At 36.7% G+C, this 13540-nt stretch overlaps 1 protein-coding gene across 1 annotated transcript in view; it reads right to left on the bottom strand.

The window, feature by feature from the left end:
- Positions 1 to 5859: 5859 nt before the first annotated feature.
- Positions 5860 to 13540, bottom strand: part of nck2a (NCK adaptor protein 2a) — a 35192-nt gene continuing 27511 nt past the window's right edge. The window contains exons 3-5 of the mRNA XM_034886330.1: positions 9416 to 10182; positions 7283 to 8732; positions 5860 to 7249 (exon numbers count right to left, since the gene is read on the bottom strand). Coding sequence (XP_034742221.1) covers positions 8538 to 8732; positions 9416 to 10182 — 962 coding nt within the window. The 3' untranslated portion in view covers positions 5860 to 7249; positions 7283 to 8537. The remainder of the gene's footprint in view (positions 7250 to 7282; positions 8733 to 9415; positions 10183 to 13540) is intronic.

The following is a 13540-nucleotide window of genomic DNA, read 5'->3' as shown; positions in this document are numbered from 1 at the left end:
GGACCACGCCATAACCATGTGTTAGTTAAAGATTTAATAAACATTATCAATGTGCAAATGAACATTATGAATGTGCAAAATTGATGTGGATGTCGTCTGATGGCTGGTCTGGGAGGATGTGTGATGACCGGGTGGAAGAGACTCAGGATGGGGGTTCCGTCTCAGAAGCAGTTTTCGCCCGAATAGTTTACAGACCCCCAGACGGTACCTAGAAGAGACAAGAGAGAGAAGTGCAACAGGAAGGGAAGATGGATGAAGGAGAGGGAAAGGGAGGGTGGGTCAAGCAATCAGAGACACGAGTCTGGCTGTGCAGCACAATTTATGTAGGTTTGTCTGGTGATTAGAGGTGTGGTTTAGGCGTGGCCCTGCTCCCGAACCTTAGTTAACAAATTAACTCCATTAGTATAGCATGTTGTAAAAAATAAATTGTATAGTATGTCAAAAAAGTCATAAAAAGTCACATGAAAGTATGTTGTAAAGAGTCATAAAAACGTCATAGTATAGTATGTCGAAAAACAGTAATTGGATATTATGTTTTAAAAAAGTCATAAAAAGTCTCAGCATAGTATGTCGCAAAAAGTCATGGTATAGTATGTCGAAAACAGTCATGAAAAAAGTCTTGTGGCTCAGAGGTAGAGTTGTCACCTCAAGATGCGAGGTTGGAAGATCAATCCCATTCCCAGGCCCCTTCAGCCAAAGTAAATGAATAGAACCATTCCCAGAGTGGAGAACTTTTTGTTAAAGTATGGTATGTCACTATATTGAATTGTGTGTAAATATTTGACAATTAAGAATAAGGTAGTTTTTTTGAATAAAGGCTGATGTCATAGTGTTTTGAAAAAGCAAAAAAAGGTGATAGTATAAGTCAAAAAAGTCATGGTATAGTATGTCATAAAAAGGATATAGGATAGTATGTCCAGAAGAATTGATAAAAAAGGCATAGGATAGTGTGTCAAAAAAAGTTATAGTAAAGTATGTCAAAAGTTAAAAAAAGGCATGGAATAGTATGTAAAAAAAAAATAAAACGTAAAGTGTAACTGTATAGTATGTCATAAAAAATTAACTCTATAATATGTCGAACGAAGTCCTAAAAAGTCAAAGAATAGCATGTTGAAAAAAGTCATAAAATGCCATAGTATAGTATGTCGTAAAAACGTCATGGTATATGTTGTGCAAAAAAAAAAGTCACATAAAGTCATAGTATAGTATGTCCAAAAAAGAAATAAAAAGTCATAGTAAAGTATGTCCAAAAAATCATAGGACAGTCAAAAAAATCAGTGTAAAATGTTTTGAAAAAAGTCATAAAAAGTCACAGAATAGTATGTCATAAAAAGTCATGGTATAGTATGTTGAAAAAAGCCATAAAACGTCATAGCATTGTATGTCGCAAGAAGTCATGAAAAAGTTAAAGGATAATATGTCAAAAAAAGTCATAGTCATACTCTAAAAGTCAGAAAATAATCAAAGTAAAGTGTGTCGTAAAAAATCATGAAAAGTCAGTGTAGTGTATGTCATAAAAAAGTCATAGTATAGTATATCGAAAAAAATCATAGAATAGTATGTTAAAAAATGTCCTAAAAAGTCACAGCACAGTATGTCATAAAAACGTCATGGTGTAGTTGGTTGGAAAAAAAAGTCATAGGATAGTATGTCGAAAAAGTCATAAAAGGCACAGAATAGTATGTCATAAAAATGTCATGAAAGAATCATAGGATAGTATGTTGGAAAAGTCAAAGTATCATATGTTTAAAAAAAGTCATAATATCTCAAAGTATAGTATGTTGTAAAAAATCATAAAAAGTATTTCAGAGTATGTCGTAAAAAATGTCATGGTATAGTATGTCGACAAAAAAGTCCAGGGATAGTATGTCGAAGTCATAAACAGTCATAGAATAGTATGTCGAAATAAAGTCGTAAAAAGTCATTGGATAGAATGTCGAACAAAGTCAAAATATAAAATTAATAGAGTATGATAGATTAGGAGGTCATAATACAGTTTGTTGAAAAAAAGTAAAGTGTGTTAAAAAAGTCACAGTATAGTATGTCGAAAAAAAAGTCATGGTACAGTATGTCGAAAACAGTCATAAAAAGTCATAGAATAGTATGTTGAAAAAGCCATAAAAAGTCATAGTATTGTATGTTGTAAAAATTCACAGTATAGTATGTCGAAAAAAGTCAAAGGATAGTGTGTTGAAAAAGGTAAGAAAAAGTCACAGCACAGTATGTCATAAAAACGTCATGGTGTAGTTGGTTGAAAAAATAATTCATAGGATAGTATGTCGAAAAAGTCATAAAAAGTAATAGTATAGTATGTCCAAAAAAAATCATAGGAAAGTATGTAAAAAAAATCATAGGATAGTATGTTGAAAAAAGTCATAAAAAGTCACAGCATAGTAGTAAAACATATTTAATGAAAAGTCTAAAGGCTTAGAGATATAGTAGTAGTCTCAATAATGCAAGGATGGCAGATCAATCCCAGGTTCCTCCAGCCAAAGTCAAAGGAGAAGAAGTCCCTGAGCAGAGTAGTGTAAGTCACTACATTAAACTGTGTGTCAATATGTGACAATTAAGAATAAGGTTAAGTATAAAAAAAAATCACATGTCATAACATTTTGAAAAAGTCATAGTATATATAGTATGTTGAAAAACGTCTTTACCGAAAAAAACGTACAATTGTCTAAACTTTAAGTACAATCCTCCCACCACATGGTACACTCGATGCGCCTTCCAAAAGATCATATATAGTATAATACTACTCATTCAAAACAATGAACTCCTGTTTGAAATGTAAATGAATCTATCAATGTCAATCATTGTCATCAAAACAAAAGGTTCCTTTATCCTTGCCAGACAAAGACAGTCAAAATGCAAAGACATCTTGTCAAATGTGTGATAGTTACCCACTCTGTAATATTGTCCTGTTGCTTACATATATTGATGTCAGCCATGATACACACTGTACTTTCTCATTGTATGTACACACCAGACAACTGTAAATACATGAAGAAAGCTTGTAAAGAAAAAAGACATAAAACATTTCATAAAAATCATTCTCAGGAAATAATGTACATTCACAAGAAAAAAGAAAATATGCTGCAAATGTATCAGCCTCAAGGGTCATCCAATCTCCTCTTTGTCTGGCAATAAAATGTTATCGACGTCACACCTGATGTCCTCCCTTGCAATGAGGGAAAAATCTTATGGTATGATACAGTCACCCACCACAAAAAGCTGCTGTTACATCATCTGTCAAGCTGTTTGCATTTGGTTGCTCTAAATTGTGAGGTTGTTGAATTGTTTCCCATCTAGCCCGTGTCTATCCATGTGACAACTTTTACAACACCACCATACAACTATTATGCATTTAATGCATGTGAGAGAGATAATTGTTATTGTTGGTTGCACTATTTTGCATGTAGGGATTTACACAACAAACATGTGTATAGTTACATTCGAGAATAATTTGAGAAAATATTAGAAAGACTATTTTGATCTGCAAGTCTTACTCAGGGAATTTTTTTACAAAGCAATGATAAATTACCACAGTCATGTGAACAACTGACTGAATCTTCATATACATTATATGTATCTTATAGTTTGAAAAAGTTTAATAGTCATTTGATAATTGTGCCAAAGCGGTTGAGAAAAACTGTCATAAAAAGTCTTAGTTTAGTAATTAATAAAAAAATTACAAATGTCAAAGTCCAGTTCGTCATAAGAAATGTCATAAAAAAGTATCGTGCATCAGAAAATACAAAATAAGTCATAGTATAGTTTATCAAAAAAAGTCATTGTATAGTATATCATAAAAAATCATAGTATAGTATATTGTAAGAAATGTCATAAGAAGTCATAAAGTATGTCATACAAAATACCAGAAAAGAGTCATAGTGTAGTATGTCACAATAAATTTCATTAAAAGTCATAGTATTAGATTAGATGATTGTTGATCCCAAATTGGGAAATGTTAGTGCTAGAGCAGCAAAATATAAAACACACAGCACACATACAGAATATACAAGAAATAATAAATAGGACAGAATACAAGAACAACTATTCAAAACTAAAGTTAAAATGAATACAAAGGAAAGAATGTACAAACGTATATACAAGCCGTGAATAAAATGTACAACCTACTTTAATAGTATTTATAAATATGAAAGTTAACAAAATATATGTTTGTGTAAGTTTCACTTAGTGCAGTGTTGTGATGTATACGAGTCTTATCTAATGTGGTGTTATCTAGTCTAGTGATGAAGTGTTAAAAAGTTGGATTGCCTGTGTTAGGAATGATTTCTTGTGTCAGTCGGTGTGACACCGAAGCTGTTGGAGCTACTTGGAGAAAGTGCTCTGCTGTTGGAACAGTGATGGGTGGAGAGGGTCAAAAGTCATAGGATAGTATGTCATAAAAATGTCATTAAAAAAATCACAAAAAATCATAACATATGTCATAAAAATATCACAAAAAGTCATAATATGTAATAGTATGGTATGTCATAAAGAAAATCATAGTTTATAGTATGTCATAAAAATATACAAATGTCATAGTGTGGTATGTCATAAAAATATTTTTAAAAAACATATAGTATCTCATGAAAAATGTAGGCTGTAAATTATGTGGATATTAAAATTGATAACAGCTTTCAGGTGACAATGTTAAAAGCCTAATACTGCCATCGTGTGGACATCTAACTGTACTGCAGCCCACATTTCATGAAAGTATTGCTAGGTGAAAATATTTTCTTCCCTGTTGAATACATCTTTTTAATTACTTAAATATATCATATTAAAATAACAAAAAAATATGTAGTGTTTTTCAAGTGGACATCCTTCTGCAAATGCTGTTTAGTCCAAAACACTGAAGTTTAATTACCAAAAGGTGATTATTTTCAAATATTGTACAGTACATAAAACATAGTACTGCTAAGGTATTTCAGTCAACACTTACATAGAAGTATGAAATCTCAACTGTTGGCAGCCCAAAGCTGAGGCAGATGGCGGTTTAATCGTGACTGACACAAACACTCTCAGACGACCTCAAAAATCAGCAAGACTGTTTACACCAGCTGACAGATCCAGCATGAAGGTGGATAACTGCCATGATGATCTTTTAATGGCTGACAGAGTGTGTATACAGTGGTTAAACAAACTCTCATATCAGCATCTTCACTAAAAATTACAATGTGAAAACACATTGGTACTCACAGCAAGATTCAGGATACTAAAAGGTTAGAGTAAACATTTTTAAAGAATGCCAGCCTTTAGTAGTGTAATACATTGACGTGTAAATAGCATGTTATTGTTTTAGCTGGTTTAGGCCACATTAAATCAAGTGCAATGTACTTCAAACTATTTTGATATACAGTAAATGTAAAAAAAAAAAGTTTCAAGGACCTAATAATCAAAACTCTAGTACTGGAAAAACGTCATCATCGTCACATCAAGACATTTCAAGCCTACTCTAAACTGAATTAAAGTTAAGATGTTGCTAATAATCACTTCATGTTTGTCTAATCACAAATCAAAGTACATCCCTGTTTTAATCCAACATTACAAATGTAAACAAAAAGAGAACTTGCAACATACATTTTGAATCCAGCTTTTGATGACAGATTTGCCGGCAGTAGCTCAGGTGGTGGAGTGTGTTGGCCATTAAACGTGTCCTTGTGAGATGTCCTTGAGTGAGACACTGAACCCCAAGTTGTTCCTGACATGTTTGTTTATCTGGATGAAAATGCAACATGTGATAAATGTATCTACACAATGATTGACATGTGCCAGTCCAGGTAGGAGGAGTCCCAACAACAGCCAGCATGGTAGCAACCATGGCAATCAATCACATATTTCAACACAGATAAATTTAGTATTCTTCAAAAGATTTTATTGAACAAAAGTATTTCAATTCTCATCACGTTATCTGTGATACAGTACCATAGTTGGATCTTAGCGATTCATATATGCACCTCATCTTATTTTTGATTATATACATACAGTGAAGACAAGAATTAAATAACAATGTTCAATAACATTCAGATATATCATATAAAAGCTGAAGACCCCAGGAGCAACAACACTTCCGTTGGTAAACAAACGCACAATAAAAAAGAAAATAGACCAGGAAAATGTTTGGTAGAACTAGGATGTTTTTTTTTTTTTTCATTTTAGACCAGATGACAGTATATTTGGATTCTTGACAGTAAAAGTAAATTTCTTTTATTATAAATTGAGTTTATTATGCCCTGCCCTCTTAGTTACTGTTGCTATGTTTCTCCAAAGGTCCAGTCTTGTGCAGCACATGCAGCTTTAAAATAATATCAATAACAGTTTGACAGCTCAAAACTGAGTGCTAATTTTTGAAAATAGCAGGTCCTTGTTTCAGTCAGAGGCAGACAAAAGCAATCAATCTTATCTAGTCAGCAACGGTTGATTTTGATATTTAAAAAAAAGGAGCTGTACTTAATACAGAAATAAAAGTCTGGATTCCCCCCCACTCCATACTCAAACAAACTGTATCCCAACTGGTCAAACAGTGTCGTCCTTCTCTGCCCAGGACATTACTCCTGTGTTCACTGTTATATTAATGTTGTGAATACTAAAGGACAGCCCCTTAAATGACAACTGTTGCTGGCAGATTATATTAGCTGTAGCTAACTAGCTAATCAATTATGGGCTCTTTGGCCTAGGAAGTGACGCTGGGTTCCAGCTGGTTTGTGGGGCATACAAACGATTATATTAGAGCAGATAAACACACCGTTTTATCCATTCCCGATACTTTATTCATGGCTGTGACTGGACATTCGCTGTTTAGCAAACGGTCATTGTTGACTGATTTAATCAATTACTAGGTTTTTCCAAAATTATTTCTCAACAATGTGTGACGTGATAAATGTGTGATGTGATGAGTGTAGAGCTAAGGGCATGGAGGTCATAGTCAATCACCAAAGTGAGTAGTTTTTTTTGTATATTTTCTCACAATTCTCTGTAATTACAAGATTCACAAAGATATACTCATCTTTGACAAACAACATCAGAAGAAGTACTCTTGTACAACTGCGATCATTCGCTAAAGCAAATCAAGTGTAGTTATGCAAAAGTGTTAGCAAAAGTTTGATTTTTTAATTAATATTATTATCATTATTATTTTTATTTATTATCATAGAAGTAGAATGAGAGTAGAACTAGTATTCCCGTTTAAATGAACATAGCAGAGCGGTCAAAGCGGCGGCCATTTGATGTGTACCAAACGGAACTGTGACCGGTGTAGCGGGCTAACTCTTTCCACTTCAATAGTCATGCACAGTCAAATGACTAAGGCAAACTGTCCATTCTGCTCTCATTCCATTTCTATGGTCAGTATGCAAACATGTAGCTACAGACATACTGGAGAACAGAATAGAAACATGTTGAATTTGACACAATTTAAAGCATGAACATAGACCTATGAATGCATGACAAGTATGGTGAGTACAGTACTGAAGCCAGTAGTATGAGTACAGGGTGGCACATTTGGTTACATTGAAACACATTCAAACTCTACAGGAAATCAGGTCTCCCTATTGCATCAATGCTCGCCCTACTGCCTTTTAGAAATATTACAGTAAGTAGTGTATTCAGATTTTCAATAACATAACTACTAATGACTGGGTCTGTGGAGACAGAAACTGTTTGAAATAGCACGAGAAGACAAGTTCAATGGGGAGAGAAATCATGTAGAGGAACAATGAAAATCAGGAGAAAAAGGCAGAGTGATTCTGGTCACTTTGTGAAGTCATTGTATGAAAGAGCAATGATTCAAAACTCCAGAGAGGAATTTAAATTCTCTTAAAGGTGCCATGGCATGAAAATGTCACTTTATGAGGTTTTTTTTCAACTTTAATATGAGTTCCCTCTTCAGAGACTTCAGATGTATTAGGGGACTACTAAGGTCTACATAAAAGCATCCAAAGAGCACCATGTCATGGAACCTTTAAAAAATTAAAAATCATTATTTTTCTAATAAATGAACAAAATACACCCATGGCAAGCAATTTGAAAAGTAAGGTCCCTCAGAGGCTTGAGTCCTCTTTGAACTGTTGAATGTGTGCCTTCCTATATGGATTAAGAGCAATGGTGTAACCTAGAATGTGCGGTAGGAAATGGACATTATGTATGACATCAGAAGGAGAGCTCATCCTCCAACAAGGTTGCAGGCGTTCTGTTTACATCAGATGTCATCACTGCACATGTTAGCACTTCCAAGAGACAGAGGCTTAGTATGCACTGTGTTGTACATGAAGGATGTAGCTTGATATTTGCTGACAGTGCTCGTCCTCTTGGGATTAACTGCTCGGTTGTAGAGCTAGAAAGAGTTTCCCCTGATAAACACTGGAGGGCGACAGAAACAACTGGATATAGGACAGACGCCACAGCAAGGAGGGTCCAGAGCTAAGGCTCGAGTTAAGACAGTTAGGGGGTGGTATTAGTATTATGTGTGTATAGTGTGTTTGAAGAGTGTGTGTTTGTGTGTGAGATCCAGTGTAGGTGTGAGGATGCGTGAATCACAGCAGAGCTTTAACCAGGTACAGCTTCTCTCCATGTTCGCTGGTGAAGATGGGGGCTTTCTTATAGTGCTCCACTAGTTCATCAATGGAGTTGAACTTGCGCTGGCCGATGCAGTACACTCCCTCCGACTGTTGCACTTTAAAGTGTTTATTCTTACCAGCCGCCTTCAGAGACACAGAGAAATCACTGGGCTGAAAAAAAAGGGAGAAAGTTGTTGATGTGCTTAGAAATATACGAGAATGACAGAAAAACACATTTTAACACAGGCTGCTTTGCTCCAGCAGGTGGCAGTGTATTCTCACATTTAAAGTTCTATGCCAACATTTGTTTGACTGCAACATGCCATTTTTGACTCAAAAGAAGTAAAAATCCTTCACTACACCCAGTGGCAACTGGTCATTAGGGGCAGGTGTGGCACAGCAAACTAATTTTATACTATAATTTATTGTCTTCTACAAATGTAACATCTTCCTAAAATGCAAATAATTTGCAGTAGGATATATTTCACATTCTGCCCCTTCCTTGCTGCTTCAGACTGCATTCTCCTGTGTTCGCAGTAGACTACGGTAGTCTGAATGTTTCAGAGTGGGACTGGCCCCTCTCACACAATGCAACTGGCGCTGGTAGCCGCATCGCACCATGTGTTTACAATACAATCCAGTCTGTTTTAATAAATGTGTCACATTCTTCACTTTTAAAAAACAACTTTTCTACTCTTAATTGGCTCTGAAATATGGGCCCATAACATGTCATGCAGGAGCTAATTCCTGGAGCTATTTATTCCTTCCAATAAAATGTATCAAATCTCCTCTTCTGCATCATTTGACTTTCTCCCAGCCTTCCAAATGCAACTGACTTTACTCCACAGACTCACCGATGACTCGCTGTCTCGTACAAGAAAGTCGCCCTCCTCTCCTCTCTCGTTGAGTATACACTCGGCCTGGTGTCTGGTGATTTTGCCGTAGTACCAGTCCCTCCCGGCAAACTTCCCTGAGCGTGCCGGTGCCACCAAGCGGTTTTGTGGGGAGCTCGGGGAAGGGGAGGGCAGGCCGGGCCGCTCATCCAGCACCACCACATAGTTTTTAGGCACCAGGCCAACCATGCCATGGGAGTTCTTACACCTCCACCACTCAGGGTCGTTCTCAGGCTTTTCCACAACTTCCATGACCTCTCCCTTCTCAAAGTTCAGCTCCTCCTCTGTCACAGAGCTAAAGGGGTAGAGTGTTTGAACCAAGTGGAGCACTGCACCAAGGCCGCCAGCTTGCCCATTGGCCAGCAAAGTCCCCTGAGAGCCTACATGGTAGCCCTGTGAGGAATATCCTTCCTCTCTGTCATCAGCCCCAACATGCTCCTCCAGGACATAATTGGAGGGAAACCAGCCCACGCGGCCTGACTGACTGCCCCGCCACCAGCCGTCACTACACTTTTCCATCACGATGACCCTGGAGCCCTTGCCCAGGGTCAGCTCGTCATCTCTCTCTGCTGTGTAGGTAAACTTGACCACGGCGGGAATGTTGAGGTCGTAGATCCTTTCAGCAGCTCCACCTCCGCCCCCGCTGCCATTGGAAGGGTACTCTGTGTCTGAGCTTGGCGTTGGGGATGCATCACGAGCACTAGTCTTCCTCTTAGTTTTTCCCAAACCTGTATCATGAACAGAAACAAAAGAGAATGCTAACACATAAAGAGAACCTGATTTGTTCTAATTGGTTTGAATCATTTTTTTATTTTCTAAAACAGCTTGTGAAACATCAACCCTGTTATCTACAAACAATCTATGAACATGATTAATTTCAGGACAAAGTGGATTATGAGAATATCTTTCCGGCAGAGAGGTCATTTGAATGTTAAAAAAGGTTGTAGGACCTTAAAGACAAATAAATAAAAAAACAGAACATGAATCTCACTGATGTGTTTCTATATCACACAGCAAATCCAAGCTAAGCAAATCTCCTGTCTAAAACACTTCTCGTATGTCTTGGGAGTCACACTGTGAAGAAATTAACATTAGAACTTATCAACATATCCAGACGATATCACACCCACAACAATGCAACAGAAGCACTTGTGTTGTCTAAAACAGTTCTCCTATATATTTGGAGTTATGCAGTGCAAAAATAAACATTATAAACATTATAACTCATATAAAAAGGACCATTTACATTTCTTCAAAAAAAGGCCCAAATGTATGCCAAATCTCAAAACAATGAGGCCATTCTTCTCCGTAGAACGGTTTAGAACCGTAACAGACTATCTTTGATTACATTAGACTATACTGACCTGGACAGATCTATTTTTCCCACTATATACTATCTTTCTTCTTGCTTGGATGCCCCTACAAGTCGTAATGTGTGACAGACCTGCCTTTCCATTGGTTGAAAAACAAACACTCTCTTCCAATGCATCATGGGAGATATACCCAAGGCGGTAGCACGGAGCTAGCGGCAAAAATGAAAACGTGATAAATTATGGATATCAAGTGGATAAATCTTGGATGTAACAGTTTGGATTTATTGGTCAACAACCCAGAAAAAGGCGCAAGTTCCAGGCTGATAGGAAATCACCTGTAAAGGCTAGAAAGACACCAAAGACAACCCCCGTGACAGCTAGCTTTAGCTTTTAGCTGCAAAAATTGGTAAGTTTCTGTCTTTTATGGTTATTAAATGATTGAAATATGAATCAGAGGTACCGTTTTGGATCATATACAACCCATTAGATTCCTGAGGGTTAATTACACATCCAGCAGAGATTACATTACATGTTATTTAGCTAGTGCCTTTATCCAAAGCAACTTCAAATTAAGTGCTTTCAACCCTGAAGGTGCAGACTCCAGACGACAGTAATAAGGGCAAGTACATTAGCTTTAAATAAGCAAAACTACAAAGAGCCATTTGAAAGGGCAGCTCCAAGAAATATATACACTACCAGTCAAAAGTATGGAGTCACTTACAAATTTCCATATAGAGTAGGTATAGGTATAGAATACCAGCTGATCTAAGTGGGTGGCTGATCTTTAATGCAATATCTACATTTCCCATTATCAGCAACCATTCATCCAATGTTCCAAAAGTACTTTCTGTTTACTAATCTGATATAATTTTTAAAAAAACTAACTAAGAAAACATTGGAGAACCCTTTTGCAATTATGTAAGCACATGACATAATCTGAAAACTGCTACCCTGGTTTAAAAACAAACCTTTTAAGGAAACCAATTTTCTTTGTGAATGAATAATATATATGAGTAAATAAATACATTTTCTTCCTTAAAATACAGGGGGCATAAATATACCCACCCCTATGTTAAATTACCATACCATAGACCCTGGCACAGTTTTAATTTTAAAGGCCAGTTATTTAATGGATCCAGGTTACTATGCATCCTGATAAAGTTCCCTTGGCCTTTGGAATTAAACTAACCCCACATCCTTAAATACCCTTCACCATACATAGAGATAGGCATGGGGAACGTTCCATAAGATCATCTCTCTAGGTCTTTAATTGGTGTCCTTAAAAGGTTGGCTAATTTTTGTTGAATATAGGCATTACGATCAATTTCCAAAAAAGGTTTTTTTAATTTCTCTTTTTAATCAACTTTAGCATGGGTGTGTAAACTTTCTGAAGCCACTGTATCAAAGAAGTGGAAATAGGTTGTGTAGACAGGGAATGAAAAGTGGAGCAGGTACCATGGGCTTGATAATGACAAGCATATCCCAGATCAAAGTCTACTCTTGTCTTACCTGTCTCTGACTTCTCCATTTGTGTACTTTCAAAGACATTTTTAAACATGTGTTTGTACACTTCAATGAGACTGTACGTTTCTAAAGTCTCTCAGCTGAGCATAACCAACGAGGTCTCCTATTTAAATTCATGTCAAAATAATAATGTTACACTACGTGGTTACATTTAAACTATTCACTTGACAGTTGAGGCTCCTGTGTGCTACTAATAACTGAAGTGAGTTTCTTGACAGCTAATCACAGAGTTCTTCCCACAGAGCCTGCTCAAATGCCACAGAAATGTCAATGCTGAATTCAACATTTACATTGTTTGGAAAACTGCTTGGTTCAAACAGAGTAGCATGAAACTTGTTGGCAGTTAGAAGGGGAAGAGGAGGAGAGCTGTGAAGAAAGATGAGGAGTCCCTTGGCAGCCGTTTCTCACACAAACAGTAGACCAAGCACATCAGAGGCCACAGCTGACAAAAACGCAAAGCAGAAGGATGAAACAGGAATAACAAGCAGATTATGTTTATGGATAGCAGTGTATCCAGCGTGTATCCTACATATCTGATAGGTGTGTGTATGATTCTGTATCCCCTGAATGTGAGACAAAGACAAAGGTTGACTCTTGCGCCTACTTCAGGTGGTCCATTTGGAAAAATAAAATACAACCCATTTCCAACTGGTAATGAAATCTGATATAACAGGTGAAAATGCACCAGGATGCATTGAGGATGCATTGAGATCTGATCACTCAGACCACATTTGGATGTGGTTTAGGATACACGTGAACACATTCTTTTAGCAGTGTGTATGTGTATGTGTTGTACTACGTACTCATTCAGAGTATTTCTCATGTCACAGAAACCACTGAGAGTGAATTCTGTCATACTGTCGGTAATGTGTCCCAGTTTTTGTTCAGGACAGGTGCTGCCTGCTCTTACATCCCCATCTGTCTGGAGCTCTGGGCCCCACAGTTGCCTAGAAAAGGCAGCCAGCAGTATATCAATATCCTTATTTTTGGTTTCATAAACAATCTGCATATAAGTAGGTAAGTTAGATCCCACTACAAGTGGTGATTCAAGACCAGATGTGCCAGATGTGAAAACATGTATAGATTGTTGCTCCTAAAGTATAGAAGAGAGACACAGAAAAAGGCACAGTAGGAGTTTTTCACAGATTAGTTGGCTATTGAACCATTAGAAATACTAATCGTTGTGGCGCATTATTTTCACATTTACGTTCATCTGTGGTTTTAACAGGGTGCAGTAATAAAGTATTTG

Source organism: Etheostoma cragini, chromosome 11 (genome assembly GCF_013103735.1).
Source record: "Etheostoma cragini isolate CJK2018 chromosome 11, CSU_Ecrag_1.0, whole genome shotgun sequence".
NCBI lineage: Eukaryota > Metazoa > Chordata > Actinopteri > Perciformes > Percidae > Etheostoma > Etheostoma cragini.
The sequence above is the reverse complement of the archived record's forward strand: the minus strand, read 5'-3'. Positions and strand labels throughout refer to the sequence as shown.